At 52.4% G+C, this 19,016-nt stretch overlaps 1 protein-coding gene across 3 annotated transcripts in view; it reads right to left on the reverse strand.

Annotated features, from left to right (window-relative positions):
• Positions 1-9,449, reverse strand: part of CDCA7L (cell division cycle associated 7 like) — a 42,305-nt gene extending 32,856 nt beyond the window's left edge. For 2 of the 3 annotated variants that reach the window (XM_062178577.1, XM_062178576.1), the window contains exon 1: positions 9,346-9,449. In XM_062178577.1, coding sequence (XP_062034561.1) covers positions 9,346-9,369 — 24 coding nt within the window. In that variant the 5' untranslated portion in view covers positions 9,370-9,449. The remainder of the gene's footprint in view (positions 1-9,345) is intronic. The other variant, XM_062178578.1, reaches the window with a different exon arrangement.
• Positions 9,450-19,016: the final 9,567 nt, after the last annotated feature.

Consider the following 19,016-nt stretch of genomic DNA (forward strand, 5'->3'; position numbering starts at 1 on the left):
CCCTAACTGCCCTTCCAAACCTGGGAGCTCTTTACACAGAACACACAGTGGCCAAGGTGGGGGAGGGGGGCACCTGTTCTGAATCAGGATTCAGGACACCTGCGACTTGTCAGTTGCACTTGGCAGTCCCAGCTTCTCCCAACAGGGGAGCTCAGTGACAGCCCCCAGGGCTTTGAGGGTCACAAGGGGAAGACAGGAGGGGAAGTCTGTCCCCCAAGAGTCATTTTAGTTCCACCTTTATGCAAGGACAGATAAAAATGAATCACAGTATACAAGGCGCACACAACAGGTGCACTGACTCTGAAAGATCAAAGTGGAGACTGACAAGCACATTCCTACAGGAGCGGAGCAGCTACCCCAAGGGCTCCAGGGCAGGCACCAGCTGGTCTGTGGCTAAGCTCAACCACCAGAGGCCAGCCGCTCTGCCATACGTGTGCCCAAGCCCATCGCAGCTCATCCTGACACTCCCAGTTCAAAACCATCACTTTTTTTTTTTAGGATTTATTTATTTATTTGAAAGGCAGAGAGAGAGAGAGAGAGAGAGAGTTCTTCCATCCATTGGTTCACTCCTCAACAGGCCGCAACAGCTGGAGCTGAGCCAATCCAAAGCCAGGAGCCAGAAGCTTCCTCTGGGTCTCTCACCAGGGTGCAGGGACCCAAACACCTGGGCCATCCTCTACTGCTTTCCCAGGCCATAACAGAAAGCTAGATCAGAAGTGGAGCAGCCAGGATGTGAACCGTATCCCCCCCATACAGGATGCCGGCACTGCAGGTGGCAGCTTTACCTGCTACGCCACAGTGCTGGCCCCCAAACCATCCAGGTCCAAGCCAGGAGCCTGGAGCTCTGTCTGGGTCTCCTATGTGGTTAGCAGGGGCCCAAGTGTCCAAGCACCTGGGCCATCTGCTGCTGCTCTTCCAGCTATATCAGCATGGAGCTGGATCTGAAGTGGAGCGGCTGGGACTTGAATTGGTGCTCTGATGTGGGATGCTGGTGTTGCAGGCAGTAGCTTAACCCACTGCACGCCAACCCTGGCCCCTCATTTGTTTAGTATATTGAAAGTGGTGCTGCAGCCTGGGAAAGCAGTGGAGGATGGCCCAAGTCCTTGGGCCCCTGCACCCACGTGGGAGAACAGGAAGAAGCTCCTGGCTTCAGATCGGCACAGCTCCAGCTGTTGCGGCCATTTGGGGAGTGAACCAATGGATGGAAGGCCTTTCTCTCTGTCTCTCTCTCTCTCTCTCTCACTGTCTGTAATTCTACCTGTCAAATAAATAAAATCTTTTTTTATTTATTTTTTTTTCCCTTTTTTTTTTTTTTTTATTTTTGACAGGCAGAGTGGACAGTGAGAGAGAGAGACAGACAGAGAGAAAGGTCTTCCTTTGCCGTTGGTTCACCCTCCAATGGCCGCCGCGGTAGGCACGCTGCGGCCAGCGCACCGCGCTGATCCGATGGCAGGAGCCAGGTGCTTCTCCTGGTCTCCCATGGGGTGCAGGGCCCAGGGACTTGGGCCATCCTCCACTGCACTCCCTAGCCACAGCAGAGAGCTGGCCTGGAAGAGGGGCAACCGGGACAGGATCGGTGCCCCGACCGGGACTAGAACCCGGTGTGCCGGCGCCGCAAGGCAGAGGATTAGCCTAGTGAGCCGCGGCGCCGGCTTTATTTATTTATTTTTGACAGGCAGAGTGGACAGTGAGAGAGAGAGACAAAGAGAAAGGTCTTCCTTTTGCCGTTGGTTCACCCTCCAATGGCCGGCGCACCGCGCTGATCCGATGGCAGGAGCCAGGTGCTTCTCCTGGTCTCCCATGGGGTGCAGGGCCCAAGGACTTGGGCCATCCTCCACTGCACTCCCTGGCCACAGCAGAGAACTGGCCTGGAAGAGGGGCAACCGGGACAGGATCGGTGCCCCGACCGGGACTAGAACTCGGTGTGCCGGTGCCGCAAGGCGGAGGATTAGTCTAGTGAGCCGTGGCGCCAGCCTAAATAAAATCTTTAAAAAAATAAAATAAAAATAAAGTGGACAAATACGCCAGGCCCTCTGCATGTCATGCTGTTAACTGTCACTGTGACTCCCCCTTCCAGCCCCCGCCAAGCCACCAGCCTGGGGAAAATCCCAGGGCCCTCATCTCAGGAAGAGGAGGTGGCAGGAGGGGTACCAGGGTCTCTGCCCAAAGACCCAGACCACCAGGGTGCGCTGACACACACAGGGTACTCTTCTGGGACAGGATCCTCCGGAGCAGAGGTTTAAGGATTGGGGGCGGGGAGCAAAAAACCTGTGCCGTCTCTGCAGGAGGGGGTAGGGGGACTGTGGAGGGGGTCTGGAGGAGACCCCCAGACCACAGTAACCCCAGGCTTTAGGCTCGTATGCACGCTGCTAGCAGTGTCTCAGAGAGGTGCAGCACAGACAGGCGAGCGCACAGCTCGGCCAAGTTCTACAGTCGCACCACACCCACTCTCGACAAAGCCCACCCATCAGGAAACACCTTCTCACTTTCTCTTAGATGCTACCTGGTATCTGGTGAACCTTTCATACATGCTGTCCAGGACACAATGCGGCAATGTCACCTCCTTAAAAAGTCAACCACTGCCAACCAGAGGGTGTCCCTGCCTTCCACATCAATGTCCCCACTGGCCCCAGGCCAGAGTCGCTTCTCCGGTGTGCCCACTGGCAGGCTCAGGGGCGCTGCTGATGGCAGAAAGGGACTGGTCTCTAAGACTGGTCTCTCCACTTTCTCCCACATTCAATCGCCCACGGAATGCCCAAATTTAGGGACACACTGCCACTGCCACTGCTACAGCTCACCGTCTTGTGAGCTTTGGTTTTGACCACAGGCGGGAGGGGAAAAAAAAGCATTTTATTTCAGCTAATACAGTGCAGCAAAAAGGGGAAATACCTGTAGGAAAACGCCCCAGCACATCAAAAAGCATACAGGAAAGGCAATCAGAAGATTAGAAATTGTGGGACAAAAAAAAAAAGGCCGGCGCCGCAGCTCACTAGGCTAATCCTCCGCCTTGCGGCGCCGGTACTCCAGGTTCTAGTCCCAGTTGGGGCGCCAGATTCTGTCCCGGATGCTCCTCTTCCAGTCCAGCTCTCTGCTGTGGCCCGGGAAGGCAGTGGAGGATGGCCCAAGTGCTTGGGCCCTGCACCCCATGGGAGACCAGGAGGAAGCACCTGGCTCCTGGCTTCGGATCGGTGCAGTGGCCGTAGCAACCGTTTGGGGGGTGAACCAATGGAAGGAAGACCTTTCTCTCTGTCTCTCTCTTTCTCACTCTCTAACTCTGCCTGTCAGAAAAAGAAAGAAAAAAAAATTGTGGGAGCCAGTCCTGTGGCGCAGTGGTAAAGCCTCTGCCTGCGATGCCAGCATCCTACATGGGCACCAGTTCAAGACCCAGCTGCTCCACTTCCGATCTGGCTCCCTGCTAATGTGCCTGGGAGAGCAGAGGAGGATGGCCCAAGTCCTTGGGCTCCTGCACCCACATGGAAGACCTGAATGAAGCTCCTGGCTCCTGGCTTTAGTCTGGCCAGCTCCGCCCATGCAGCCATTTGGGAAGCGAACCAGCGGGATGCAAGACCCTCTCTCTCTCTCTCCCTCCCTCCCCCTCCTCTAACTCAGCCATTCAAATAAATAAAAATCCATGTCTCATTGTTTTTCTTTTTTAAAAAAGGTTTCACTGCAGCCAGCGCCATGGTGCACTGTGTTAACCCTCTGCCTGCGGCGACGGCATCCCATATGGGCGTCAGTTCTAGTCCCAGTTGCTCCTCTTCCAGTCCAGCTCTCTGCTATGGCCTGGGAAAGCAGTAGAGGATGGCCCACGTCCTTGGGCCCCTGCACCCACGTGTGAGACCCAGATGAAGCTCCTGGCTCCTGGCTTTGGATCGGCGCAGTTGCAGTCATTTGGGAAGCAAACCAGCAGATGGAAGACCTTTCTCTCTGTCTCTCTCACTGTCTGTAACTCTGTCAAATAAATAAAAATCTTTAAAAAAATAAATAAATAAAAAAGGTTTCTTTATTTGAGAGGTAGAGCTACCGAGAAACAGAGCGTCTTCCATTTGCTGGTTCACTCCCCAACTGGCCACAATAGCCAGAGCCAAGCTGATCAGAAGCCAGGAGCCAGGAATGTCTCCCCTGCAGGTCCAGGGGCCCAAGGACTTGGGCCTTCTTCCACTGCTTGCCCAGGCCATTAGCAGAGAGCTGGATTGGAAGTGGAGCAGCCGGGACTCAACCAGCGCCCATATGGGTCCCGGAACCGCAGGCAAAGGCCTAGCCCACTTGCCACAGGGCTGACCCCTGGTTTTTCCACTACCTTTCAGATGTATCCCAATATGTCAGAGCTCCCCATCTGCTGAAAACGAGGCACATTATTAAACACATCACCAAGAAAGCAAGACGAAAAGCAGCATGGACTCCAACACATATCTTCAGTTACATTCCACGGCAAGACACTGATTACAAAGTCTCTTAGATAAACATAAGCCTTTGACACCTAAGATTCGTTCATCTCCTCAGAGAAGCACTGCACAGCTCCTTAACTGGGAGTGTCCAACTGTGGAAGCCACTGGGGAGAGGTCAATTCCAGCAACCCCCATACCACAGGGGACCTGGCTGACGTGAGGACTGTGCTCCAGGCAAAGCCAGAAAACAAGGCATCCAGAGTAGGGGAGGCAGAGCAAGGCACCACCGTCTTGCCTCCTAGTTCAGCTTCTTCTCACGTTTATTCGTACAGGTACAGAGCTCACGCACAAATCCTGCGCGTGTGAAAGCCTTCTGGATCTCCTTCCCATTCCCAAGCTGATTTCCACAGGGTGCAGCTCAAGAGCGGATGGCTTCCTGCACAGGAACCCCCCCCAGCGGCCGACAGCTCCCACATTTAAGCAGTCCTTTGGGCTCAGCAGGCTCTGGGTCGTCCCAGTGGCCCCGTGAGCCAGCCCAGGATTCCGATCTTCCCCATTTCGGGTAAGTTTCTGGGACCTACTAAGGTCCCACAATCCCAGGGGCAGACGCCAGGCAGCCAGCTACACGCTTGTCAATCGCCCCTACCCACAGGCTGATCTCGCCTTATCTGTACCAGGCAGCCGGAACAGCCTCCCGCACAGAGGACCAGCAGGATTGACGGCTTTTAAACACCTGGCACAGCATAGCTCTTAAAAGGAAGTAATGGTTTCCTGGCCTCAGAGAACAGGGTGGCTTTAAGAGCTTCTCCCCTCCCCATTCCCCAGACTGCCCAGGGCCCCATGGCACAGAGGAAAGGCCAACTGAGCTCAAGCAAAGGCAATGAAAAAGAAAAAAAGGCAGGGGGGGACCCAGTCCAGAGTGACCCTCCGGGGAGCAGCATGGGGACGGAACAGCCACTCCTGCATCTTTGCTCTTCTGCCGTCACAGGCAGGTGCACCCAAGCACCTGCAAGTCCGCTGTGCCCGGGGCACTGTGGGGACACACATCAGATCTGTGTGGAGTAACATCTGGCCCCTACGCAGGGGAGATGCCACCGAGACCTCCATGCTGCATGGCAGCACCCACTGCTATGGAAGATACCCTTCTCCGCGTGGTACCGTCCACGGAATTTAGCCCCATCCGCCTCGGAACCACCTGCCTCAAGGCGATCAGAAACCACCACCTTTCGCAATGAGAAATGTAACGGTGTCACTTGTATTTTCTTATCTCGATCCCAATCCCAGATAGCCGGCACCAGCTCCAGGGTGATGAATTCAATCTTTTTTTTTTTTTTTTTTTTTGACAGGCAGAGTGGACAGAGAGAGAGAGAGAGAAAGGTCTTCCTTTTCCGTTGGTTCACCCCCCAAATGGCCTGCACGGCCAGCGCGCTGCACTGATCCAAAGCCAGAAGCCAGGTACTTCCTCCTGGTCTCCCATGTGGGTGCAGGGCCCAAGCACTTGGGCCATCCTCCACTGCCCTCCTGGGCCACAGCAGAGAGCTGGACTGGAAGAGGAGCAACCGGGACAGAATCCGGCGCCCTGACCGGGACTAAAACCCAGGGTGCTGGCGCCGCAGGTGGAGGATTAGCCTAGTGAGCCGCGGTGCCGGCCCTCAATCTTGGTCTTTTACAAAGCACAACTGCCCCTCAGAGGTAAAGGGTGTACCCAGACTGACCCAGAGCGTGTGCTACTGAGTAAAGGAGAACTCTCAAGGCAGTTTAAAACGAATATGCCTGAACAAGCCCACTCAGATGGCTTTACCCATCTTCCCCGTTCATTGATTCTTGTATAACTTTAAAAATTCTTATTTCCATTTATTTGAAAGGCAGAGACAGAGACAGATGGAGAGAAATCACCCCTGGCCGGCGCCGCGGCTCACTAGACTAATCCTCCGCCTTGCGGCGCTGGCACACCAGGTTCTAGTCCCGGTCGGGGCACCGATCCTGTCCCGGTTGCCCCTCTTCCAGGCCAGCTCTCTGCTGTGGCCAGGGAGTGCAGTGGAGGATGGCCCAAGTTCTTGGGCCCTGCACCCCATGGGAGACCAGGAGAAGCACCTGGCTCCTGCCATTGGATCAGAGCGGTGCGCCGGCCGCAGCGCACTTACCGTGGCGGCCATTGGAGGGTGAACCAACGGCAAAAGGAAGACCTTTCTGTCTCTCTCTCACTGTCCACTTTGTCAAAAAAAAAAAAAAAAGAAATCACCCCTGCGCTGGCTCACGCCTCCCAGATGCCTGCAATAGCAAAGACCCGGCCAGGCTAAAGCCAGGAGCCCAGAACTCACTCCAGGGACTCGCACCTGAGCCATCGTCTGCTGCCTCCCAGAGCACACAACTGCAAGAAGCCAGAACTAGAAAAGCAGCAACCAGGCACTCGATACACAATGCGGGCGCCCCAGGCCACGTAATTAACCTCATAGCCTTATCTCCAACCAAGAGACCTGATCAGATTAGAACTGCTATGACCCCTGGTCACTGACAATCCAGCTCTGCTATGGACCTACAAAGAAAGAGGGCCCAAGGAGCCTTTTAAATACAAGGCTACAAAAGTGGCAAAGTCCTCCAAGAAATCACAAAAGATGGGCTTCTAGAAGGAACGCTGGGCACACGTTTTAAGCCACACCATCAGACGGGCAGTTTGTAGCCGTGATGTCCATACCAGAGGAGTCCCCTGCACCCGGCACATTCAGAACAATGTCTAGCATCAGTCCTTCCCAACGCTGGGGCTGGAAGCACACGAGGACAGGGACTGTCACCAGCACCAGGGTTTCTGTTGGGAAGCATGGACAGGCTTTCCCGGGCAGCTCCCGCAGGCTGCCTCACTCACAGCTCACAAAGAGATCGGCCCCTCCCTTTACCAGGCATTCCTGCCCTCACTCCACGCAAGGGCACAAAGGCAGGGCGGCCAGCCCATGGGAGGCACTAATGTGCCGCACTTGCAATCCTGGGATCTCAGGAAAGCTTTCCCTACTGGTAATAACTGGGCCTAAGGTGCCCTCCGGGAACACCTTCCCCAGGGGTGGAAATTCTATTTCCTGTTTATATGAGATTAAACCCCACACAAGCTGTGCAGCAAAGAGGCTCAACCCCTCCCACCAAGTGGGGGCGAGCACCCGGCAAGATCCCCCAAAGCAGCACCTCGCGGTGCCCCACGTGTTCACTAAGTGCTCTTCCCCAGGGTCACCTGCCCACGGCACAGAAGCACTTCCCGCTAACTTCAGGAGACCATAATCTGCTCGCAATTAAGTTCTGATGAACAGGAACATTTCCACTGGAAAAACCACCACACACCTTAATCTGTGCTATCAATTAGAAAGTCCTTAGAAGAGACAAAAAAAAAAAAAAAAAGATCACCTTACATACAGCAATTTGCTCTAATTGGTGCATAATGGGTTCGATATACTTTGCGGATTACCCCCACACGGTAAATAGTTTATTACACATTTTAAAACTATCAAAGATCAGCCCCGTGACTGGACAATCCAACATTCAAGTCCAACTGCACTTTCTAGGACATTCTGCGTTTGCTAAGCAGGAACCCCAAATGCAAGTGAAGAGCTCAGAACTCTGCAGGCCACCAAGTTCCCAGAGCGATACAGTTGCAATGAAACCCACAAGGAGCTGGGGGTGGGGAGGAAGGGGCAGAACTCCCAGGACAGGATGCCAAGACATTGTAAAGGCCCAGTGGCAAGAGAGACTGGCACAAAGCAAAGCTCTAACCCTGGGAGAGCTACTCTCTCCCCTGCTGGAGCAGGATCTCTCACTGGGGAAAGTTTAAAAACACTTTTTTCCAGGAAGACTTCCATCAATCACTAAACGACCAGGGCATGCGTCAGGGGGGCTCCGGTTGTAAAGTTCTCCCACATTCAGGCTGGTGACAGCCGTGTGGGCGGGTGGCCCCCACCTCCACCCCCACCCCGCACCCAGGTGGGAAACACACAGATGCCAGTGAAAGTCAAGATGGAAGCAGCGGGGCCCTCGGCTCTCAAACGGCCCAAACCCCAACCCCCTCGCACAGAGCAGCTCCTGGGCACCAGCAGTTGCCCAGCTGTTTCCTTCCCTTTTTAAAGTTTGAGTTTGTTTGTTTTTTTTTTTCAAAACATGTTATTGCTCACTTTTGGGTAAAAACATGTTCATTTCATTGGGGGCCTTTATTTCGACTACAATTTAAAAGCACGTAACAGCTCTTAAAAAGTGAAAGAAAGCAAACAAACACACACACACACACACACACCCTGAAATCACTCTCACATTCTCACCACGCACGGAAATCTTCGGGGAACTCGCTCCCAAGCGCTCGCGAAGGAGCTTTAAAGTCGTTAGGCCCACAACGCCTAACCCGGACCGCGCGGCTTCTGTTTTAACTCGGGGCCTAATGAACCGGCCACTTCCAAGGGCATGCAAATTCCTTGCAAACTTTCACAAAAGTGGCACAACACACACAAACCCACTCCCCCACCCCACCCCCAGAAGCCCAACGGACAACCAGGTCGGCTCTCAACTCTTTTTTACTTTAGGTAAACTTCCTTATCCCTGCGCCAATTCCTGCAGGAAGGGGGAGGGGGTGCGCACCAGCTCCCCGCCGCCTCCTCTCCTGCACCTCCCGGGAAAGGCTCGCACACCTGGCGGCCGAGGCCACACCGGACCGGCCTGCAACCCCAGGGCACCCCACCGGGGACCCGGCAGCGCCAGGGCGCGCGGCCGCAGCAGCCCAGGTGGCACAGCCACGCCCGGCTGCGCACACCTGCAGGGCGCGCCCGCTCCGGCGGCCCCGGGGCTGGGCGCCCGACCGGCTGCGGCGCGGCCGAGGGCCACGCTTCCAGCCCAGGGCCGGCGGAGGAGGCCCGGGCGCGCACGGGCGCGGCGTGGCACGGGCGCTGCGCGGGGGAGGCCGCGCCACGGCGGGCCAGGGGACGCTCACCTGAGACCCGGTCGCCAACTCCATTCTTCCTAACGGGACGCCAGCCTCGCCCCAGCACGCGGCCACGGGAGCCCGGCTCGCCACGGGCCAGGCGCTCCGAGAACGCCCCGCGGCCGCGCACCCAGGCGGAGCTCGGGCGGGCCCGGGGGAGGGGCGCACTCGGCGCCGGGACAGGGGGAGCGCGCCGCGCCGCCCACTCGGCGTCGCCCCGCCGGGCCTCCCACCGCCGGCCGCGCACCCAGCTTCGCGCGCGGCCCCCTTGGCGTCGTAGGTGGCGCGGGCCCGCCTGCCGTGGCGCGCGTCCAGGGGCGGCGGCCGAGGTGGGGGTGCCGGGCTCCCCCTGCAGCGGAGGGCGGGAGTGGAGCGGTCCAGCCAGCTTTCGCGCGGGAGAAATGAGAGAGGGGCCGGCCCGGCACGGCCTCCAGCTGGCACGGCCGGCTCGGCGCGCCGCGCGCCTGCGGGACTTATTCCAAACCGTGCCCTGGGCCGCCAGCGTCGGTTGCAATCAACCTGGGTTGCTAGGGCCGTAAAGATTTTGAGGGCGGCCACGGGCTGGTAGGGTTTCGTTGTAAAGGGGCGGGGTCCTGCCGCCTCCCCAGCAGTAGTTGTTGTCTTCGCTTTGTAAAGCAGGCAGCCCGGGTGCTGTCCCAGGAGAGGGCCCGGAAGATGATCACTGGCCTTTGTGGCCAGTGGAATCTCAGCCGGCCTCCCTCCCCACTGGGCAGGATTCTAGAGGTCAGGAAAGCCGATTAATTTAGCAACTAGCGACTGAACACCTGCTGCGTATCGGGCACTGGGTTAGTCCTGGGAACGCAACCGGAAGCAGAAAACAGGTCGTATGTACTGTTGGAGTTTGCAATCTGGGAACCAGTTTCCTAGAACTGTGAGCCCATGGAATAAATGATGCGTGCCAGTAATGATGATTAGAGTTTCTCTTCATCTATTAATTCGTGTAACATTGATACTACTGATAGTTAAAATAACGAGAAATGTAATGATGCAAATAAACGCAAGTTTGGGATGATGGGTGCCATGAGGATGGAAGGTCATGGGTAATTTGGCGGTGAGAAGTAGGGACCCGGCTTAGCACAGGGCAGGGAAGACGTCTGTAACCAAGGGCGCTGGGTTGGGGCAGAAACGATGCCCTGGGCACGAGCAGAGCCGGCAGACGATTGAGCGTCTTGAGCCAGCTTCTCAGCGGATGTTCCAGGAACGCTTGTCCTGCAGCTTGTACTCAAGGACCAGCCCAGCAGAGCAGCAATGGCCACCGTTGCAGGGAGCCAGTTTTGGGCTCTCGCCTGCTCCTTTTCTGTATCCCAGATGCTACCCTCATCCTCCTTATAAAAAGCCCCAGCCAACTGCTTTGGGAAAGGCAATTTCTCTGCCCGGGACTATACTTTGCCCCTCTCCGCTTGAGTTGTCACAAGTAAATCAAGCCCTCCCCTGGACACCTGCCACTTGGGGATGATTATTCGGAGCCAGTGAACCTCCTGTGGCCGCTAGTGTTGCCGTCAGGAGAAAGCGAGCTGGGTGAGGTCAGACTCAGGCAGATAGCTAAAGAAGGAGGGGACGGGACTGTGGCCAGGGGAGCAGCCGCTGGTTACCAAGTAACACAGGGGCATGCGGGTAACACGTATTTTTGCTTTGCAAAAACTACCTAGGGGAACTTAAAAAGCAAAGGCCTGCTGTCTATAAATTCACAGGAAAAGAGAGAAAGACTTGGGATTGTAAGCTACAGAGCCAGCCCAAGGTCACAGACAGCAAGATGGGGAGACTGACCACATCACAGATAACACACCTGGGACCAGAACCACCAAGTGGGAGGAATGGGAGCTAAGAAGGCAGGGTGAGCTCAACACACAATGGCCATTTTTCTTTTTTAAAGATTTATTTATTTATTTGAAAGTCAGAGTTACACAGAGAGAGGAGAGGCAGAGAGAAAGAGAGAGAGGTCTTCCATCTGAAGGTTCACTCCCCAGATGGCCGCAACAGCTGGAGCTGCGCCAATCCGAAGCCAGGAGCCAGGAGCTTCTTCCAGGTCTCCTACGTGGGTGCAGGGGCCCAAGGACTTCGCCATCTTCCACTGCTTTCCCGGGCCATAGCAGAGAGCTGGATCCGAAGTGGAGCAGCCGGGTTTCGAACCAGTGCCCATATGGGATGCTGGCGCTTCAGGCCAGGGAATTAACCCCCTCCCCACAGCGCTGGCCCCATCAGCCACTTTTCTTAAAGGGCCCTGTACAAACTTTCATGAGGCTATTAAGTGCCACCCGCCAACAGCTTTTTTCTTGCTGAGAAAAATCCCCTCTCAACTGCTTTCCTGGGAGTCTTCTCTTTGCATTTTTTAAAGATTTAATTATTTATTTGAAAGTCAGAGAGCAAGCTTCCATCTGCTGGTTCACTCCCCAGAAGGTCACAATGGCCAGGCCCAGCCAGGCAGAAGCCAGGAGGCAGCAGCTTCTTCCAGGTCTCCCATGTAGCTAGCAGGGGCCTTGGACCCATCTTTGGCTGCTTTTCCCAGGCTATTAGCAGGGAGCTGGATCAGAAGTGGAGCAGCTGGGACCTGAACTGGCGCCTATGTGGGACGCTAGCATCACAGGTTGGAGCTTTACTCGCTGGTCCGTAATGCTTGCCCCTCTCTCTGCTGTTTTCAATAAGGCCTTTGTGTTTCCAAAGGTCCCTCTGAGCTGCTCCACAGCGAGAACTGTCTCTTCTAGTCACTTCAATAAAACTCTGCCTCATACTGCATCACTGATAGAGCAGGTTCCCGGGTCACTCTCCGCTGTAACGCTGACGCCTCTCCGAGCTCAGGTGCAAAGCACGGAGAATTAAGTGGGTGCAAATGGCGGGGAAAGTGGGGGATGAAGCTGTCCTGACATGGTTGTAGGTTCGGGATGCCGTGTCCCGTGGTGGCGAGTTCACAGCAGAAGGGGTAATGTGCACAGGACTTCCCTGGGATCATTTTCTTTTTGTTAAAGTGGAATGAAATTGGCCATTTAGTCACGCTTGAAGAATCAACACCTGGGATTGGCCTTCTTTCATTCGTTCAGAAACCATCCTGTGCTCTCAGTGGTCCGGCTCCCCCTGAGGTAAGACAGACCAATACAATGTCATCTGAAAAATGTTTTATTTTATTGGATAATATGAATTACTGGTGACAGCCACTTTTGTTTTTGTTAGTTTTTCTTCAAGTACACTATCTTCTTAAATCCTCTCAACATTCTTCCACTTTCCTGTTGTCTAGACTTTTAAAATAAAGAAACAGGAGCTTAAGAAAGATATCTTGGGGTCAGCACCATGGCGCAGTAGGTTAAAGCCTCTGCCTGCAGCGCTGGAATCCCCCATGGGCGCTGGTTTGAGTCTTGACTGCTTCACTTCCAATCCAGCTCCCTGCTAATGCGCCTAGGAAAGCAGCAGAGGATGGGCCAAGTGCTTGGGCCCCTACACCCACGTGGGACACCAGGAAGAAGCTCCTGGCTTCAGATCAGCTCAGCTCCAGCCATTATGGCCATCTGGGGAGTGAACCAGTAGATGGAAGACCTCTCCCTATAACTCTATCAAATAAATAAAAATAAATTTTTTAAAAAAGATACCTTAAGAGAAAGATCCCAGCCACCCTGCCAGTAAATGACAGAAGCAGATTACAGAACTGGCACCAGTCCTTTCCTTTCCTTTTTCCCTTTGGCTGCCAGAAAGATGACGTGTTTTTTTTTTTTTTTTTTTTTAATTTACTGATTATTGCTTCCCCAAGAACCAGGGATCTTACTGGCATTTGTCTCTTTTTTCCTTGTAGATCGCATCAAATCTCTTGAAAGGGGAGTACAAATTTAAAGCAGGTCAGATTGTGCACAGCACCTGAAGCAGCCCAAGCTAAGCTACTTTTTGGAAATGGGTGAGCTTGCTGCTGCTTCCTGATTTTGAACTTCCCCATTACTGTTTAACATAAGGGTCCAAGGAAGACAACTGGTCAAGGCCAAAAAGCTGTTTGTAGAAAGACCAACATAGTAAGATTGTAGCCCACCTGAATGGGGGGCAGGGGAGTGGGCGGAAGACATCAACCACTGGGAAGCACCTCTCAGGCACTTTTAAGCTACCAGCTGTGCTAAAGTGATAAGGGAGGGCTGAAGGTGCAGAAAAACCTCAGCAATAACTATTGATCATGGCAGGGGAGCGGGAAGCCAGCAAGACGGCAGCTTCATGGTAGGTACTAAGCATGAAAAGCAAGAACAGACAGGAGGAAGCTGTTCATTTACAATGTATCCTCTGTGCCTCAAGGTTTGGAATGTTCTTGGCAGGCAGCTTGTAAAAGTTACTGTTGAATCCGCCTATCTCCCTGGGGTTTTGGTTAACTGACAATAACCAGCCCCAAAGTCTTTAGGGAATTACTTATTTGAAAGGCAGGGTTAAAAGGAAAAACAGACAGACATACACACACACGTGTGTGGGAAGGGGGAGGAGGGAATGGGGAGAGAAAGACAGAAATTCTATCCTCTAGTTCACTCTCCCAATGGCTGCAAGAGCCTAGGCTGGAAGCCAGGGGTCAAGAACTTCATTCTGGTCTCCCATATGGGTGGCAGGGGCCCAGGTACTTGGCCATCATCTGCTGTCTTCCCAGATCCATTAGCAGGAAGTTGGATCAGAAGCAGAGCAGCCAGGACTGCAACCAGTGCTCATATTCCCGGGATGCCAAAGTCAGGCAGGAGGCTTAACCTGCTGCATCGTAACAGTGACCCCAAACCCTAAATCATCAGATGCAACCTGGAAACTTTCTCTGCCTCGCAAATCCTATGCAGTCGCATGCTACTTAGTCACTGATGAGTCTACAGATGGGTTTTGTTGTCAGGCTGTTCTTCCATTCTGCATAGGGAAATCCGTAAGGGACTGGGGGATTTTGACATCTCCTGGAGACAACACTCTCTACTGATGGTTACAATTGGAGTCTAGAAGGTGTGTGCACTGGATTTCAGCTCTGCAGTGCAGGAGGGAGTGCCCCTTGCTGCAGGCAACAGTAACATATTGGGAGACATGTTTGCAAAATGCCTTCAAGAAGTCTCTGTCTAGAAAACTGTTTGCTTGCTTCTTAAATGTTTCTGACAGTTAAAAACTTGGTCCATGGTACCTTGAACAAGATAAGAAATCTGTAATTAGACACTAAATGAGTGACAATCAAAATATGCCACCCTGGCACATTTGCTCTCTTAAATTTTAAGAAAAAGCAGGTGCAAGAAGATCACCCTATCCTTGGGGCTGTTTCTTAAAAAGAGAGATGACGTTTCCAGGTGAAAGACGCTCTCCTGGGAAAGCAGCTTTCTTATCAAAGGTAGGACATGAGGGTAAGGAAACTGTGCAAACGCACCTTGTTACACTGACCCTCATCTACCTTCGCCACTCAGCGAACACCTAGCCCGAGCCTCTGCCTTCTCACATGGTCACAATTTGCTGCTCTGTTCAGTTCAGTATCACTGGGCCTTTGGGTCTTCATTCCCTTAAGAAGCCCCTCCTGCTACGTAAATCTTAAATAAACATGCATGCTTTGCTCCCGTTAACTTGTTTTGTGTCACAGTTCATCAACGCTAAAATAACCAGTATTTCAGGAAAGAACGCTAAAGCATTAATATTAATTAAAATAGCAATAACACTTTATGTCAGTGATCCTTTCTTTGCTGATCCTGACCCAGGATTTACCAATAGAAATAAGAAAAAATTTTGAGTCATAAGATGGACATTTTGAAATCAAAAACATCTCTAAATACAGTTGGTGCTAGAATTATGAGTATTTAGTAGTAACATATTTTTGAGGAGAAAAAAAGGACACCTACAACTTTCGCAGACACAAGGGATCTGTTCACTTGGATGATTACCAATTTATCAGCCTCCAGTGAGAGCTGCTCCTCTGTATTTATTCATTTGTGAGAAGTAAAGGACACAGTGGGGGAGGTGTAGCTTCCCAGGGCTTCTGTAGCAAGGGTTGGGGGATGCTCCAAGGTGTAGAACATGGGCAGGGTAGTACCTTCCTGCTTGTCCTCTGCATCTTCATACATTGTATCATCACATACCTGACTCCAACAGGTTTCTTGCAGCTTTCACTATGCCCTGTCCAGACAGTCTGCAGCATTGACTACAGTGTGGCAAGACAAGCTTTCCTGGAACATTCTCTGAAAATCCAGCTCAAGAGAGTGAGCTGTTTCAGGTTCTTTGCCCCTAAGCTAGTGCCCCTCTTTTGCCTAAATCCTCCACTGTGGATTGTACAGACTTACCGTGTTTTACTTGTACTTATATTCCAGTGCAAAGGCTGAGTCACATTGGTGACAGCGGACAATCGGTAGACTTGAGTCAGTTCTGGGTTTTATATTCCTCTAAGCCTCCAGATGATTCTCATGTTTGAGTACCATTGCTCTGGTGGTTTGCAAAGCTAAGCATCAGTGTCACTACAGCTCTGTTAAGAAATTCAGGTTCTTGGGGCTGGCGCTGCGGAGTAGAAGCTAAGCCTCTGCCTACAGTGCCGGCATCCCATAGGGGTGCCGGGTCGAGTCCTGGCTGCTCCACTTCCGATCCAGCTCCCTGCTGGTGTGCCTGGGAAAGCAGTAGAAGATGGCCCAAGTTCTTGGGCTCCTGCACCCTTGTGGGAGACAGCTGAAGTTCCTGGCTCCTGGCTTCGTCCTGGCCCACCTTGACCATTGCAGCCATTTGGGGGAATAGACCAACGAATGGAAGACATTCTCTCTCTCTCTCTCTCTCTCTCTCTCTCTCTCTCTCTCTCTCCATCCCGCCTCTCTCCTTGTATCTCTGCCTTTCAAATAAATAAATATTAACTATTATTAACTAAATAACTATTCCCACCCCAGATCTGCTGAAACCCAAACTCTGGAGGTGGAGCCCAGTGGTCTGGGTCTTAATCCCCACCCAGGGGAATCTATCCTTGCTCAAATTAAGATCCTTTGTGTAATCCAAAATCTACTCCTCAATTGACTGGGTGACCTTGGATTAATCACTGAACTTCATTTTTCTCATCTGTGAAATGGATACTGCATGCCTGCCCAACACACTCAACCTTATTGTGTGTGTGTGTGGGGGGGGGGGTTCTATTTATTTACTTATTGAGCAGTAAAAAGTATATTTATGGTGTAAAACCTAATCTTTTGATTTTTTGTTAAAATATATCTTATTTATCTTAAAGGCAGTGTGATAGGGGCAGGAGGAAGTCTTCCATCCACTGGCTCACTCCCCAAATAGCCACAATGGCAGGGGCTGGGTGAGACAAAAGCCAGGAGCCAGGAGCTTCATCTGGGTTTCCCATGTGGGTGGTAAGGGTCCAGACACTTGGGCCATCTTCTTCTGCTTTCCCAGGTGTATTAACAGGGAGCTGGATCAGAAGCAGAGGAGCTGGGACACAAACCAGTGCTATGATACGGGATGCTGGCATCACAAGCCAGGACTTCACCCACTGTGCCGTGATGTCGGCCCCAAACATGACGTTTGGATGTACATGTGCAAGGTGGAATTTATACACACAGGATAAATGTATAAATGGCTAAGTCAAACTCTTCAACGTAGGCATTGCTTCACATTCTTATTTTTTGCAGTAAGAACACTTGAAATCCACTCCGTTAGCAATTAGAAATGCACAACACTTGGCCATTACCTGTAACCACCGTGATGTACAGTAGAGCTCTTGAGTTTATTCTTTGTAACAGAAAGCTGTGTCTTTCATCCAACATTGCCCCAATCCCCCATCCCAGGCCCTCCACAGCGTTCTTCCAAAGATGAACATGTAACATCAGAGGAAATTGCTCTGTGGGACACAGGTAAAGCCGTGCTAACAGCAGTAAAACTTCTGTTAATTGCAGTCATCCTGCTGTTCACTGAACCGTACTCCACAATCAGTTTACACATCGCACCCACTGGTTACCACAACTACATGCTGCTTACAGTCAGTACCATATGGCATCTCTGTTGACCACAGACCACATACATGACAGCAACCCAGTAGGATTATACCAGCCAGTGACATCCTGGCCATCATTGTTTGCACACATGTATTCTACAACAACATGACCACCAACTTTTCAGAACTGCCTCCTGTCTTTAAGTGACCCGTGGCTGTAGAATGATTGTCCATTTCCAGGTGAGGAAACCGGGGCTTGGAACATTTAAGGAGCTTGTTCATAGAGACCCAGCAGACATGAGTAAGAACTCAGACCTGACCTCCCATCCAGCTAGCCTTGCTCGCCTTTTTGCCTTTATTCAAGTTGTTTCACAGAGAAGAAATTGAAACTATAATTCACTATTTTAAAAAGACTCAATGGGGGCCGGCGCCGTGGCTCACTAGGCTAATCCTCCGCCTTGCAGCGCCGGCACACCGGGTTCTAGTCCCGGTCGGGGCACTGATCCTGTCCCGGTTGCCCCTCTTCCAGGCCAGCTCTCTGCTGTGGCCAGGGAGTGCAGTGGAGGATGGCCCAAGTGCTTGGGCCCTGCACCCCATGGGAGACCAGGAGAAGCACCTGGCTCCTGCCATCGGAACAGCGCGGTGCGCCGGCTGCAGCGCGCTACCGCGGCGGCCATTGGAGGGTGAACCAACGGCAAAAGGAAGACCTTTCTCTCTGTCTCTCTCTCTCTCTCACTGTCCACTCTGCCTGTCAAAAAAAAAAAAAAAATTAAAAAAAAAAAAAAGACTCAATGGGGCCAGCGCTGTGGCATAGCGGGTAAAGCCACCACCTGCAGTGCTGGCATCCCATATGGGCGCTGGTTTGAGTCCTGGCTGCTCTACTTCTGATCCAGCTCTCTGCTATGGCCTGGGAAAGCAGTAGAGGATAGCCCAACTCCTTGGGCCCTTGCACCCGCTTGGGAGACCTGGAAAGAGCTCCTGGCTCCTGGCTTTGGATCGGCGCAGCTCCAGCTGTTGCAACCAATTGGAGAGTGAACAAGCGCATGGAAGACCTCTCTCTCTCTCTGCCTCTCCTTCTCTCTCTGTGTAACTCTGACTTTGAAACAAATAAATAAATCTTTTTTTAAAAAAAGACTTATTTAATTATGAAAGGCAGAGAGAGAGAGAGAAATCTTCCATCACACTGGCTCACTCTGCAAATGACCACATTAAGCCAGGCTGAAGCCAGGAGCCAAGAACTTTATCTGGGTTTCCCACATAGGTGCAGGGGCTCAAGCACTTGGGCCATCTTTCACTACTTTCTTAGGCACATTAGCAGGAAGCTGGATCAGAAGCAGAGCTGCCAGGACTCAAACAAGTGCTTCATGTCCAATGCAGCAGCTTAACACTCGATATCACAATGTCAGCTCTTAAACTTTCATTTAAACACAGAAACCAGGTATGTTTATGCACTATCATGCCAATCAGTTTGTCCAGTGAGCCTAAGATTCTGATCCCTTCCCCCTGTGTGTTTCTGAAAATAATTATTTCTCCTATTATAGGCAGGTGTTCCTATGCAAACACCTTTGATTCACTACTTTAAAAACCTACGCACACTCTAGATTTAACGTGGTGAAATCTGCCCCAGATGGTTGCTCAAATCTGATTACCAAGTCCAACATCATTCACCTGTGACCCACTTCTCAGATCTGGCACCTTTCACAGCCTGTGAGCCCAAGGAAGCTCTTGACCCTGCTCATTGTATCCCAGCACCAGGAAATGTCTGACTCTATACAACTCAAGTCTTAAT

This window comes from Lepus europaeus, chromosome 20, assembly GCF_033115175.1.
Source record: "Lepus europaeus isolate LE1 chromosome 20, mLepTim1.pri, whole genome shotgun sequence".
Lineage (NCBI taxonomy): Eukaryota > Metazoa > Chordata > Mammalia > Lagomorpha > Leporidae > Lepus > Lepus europaeus.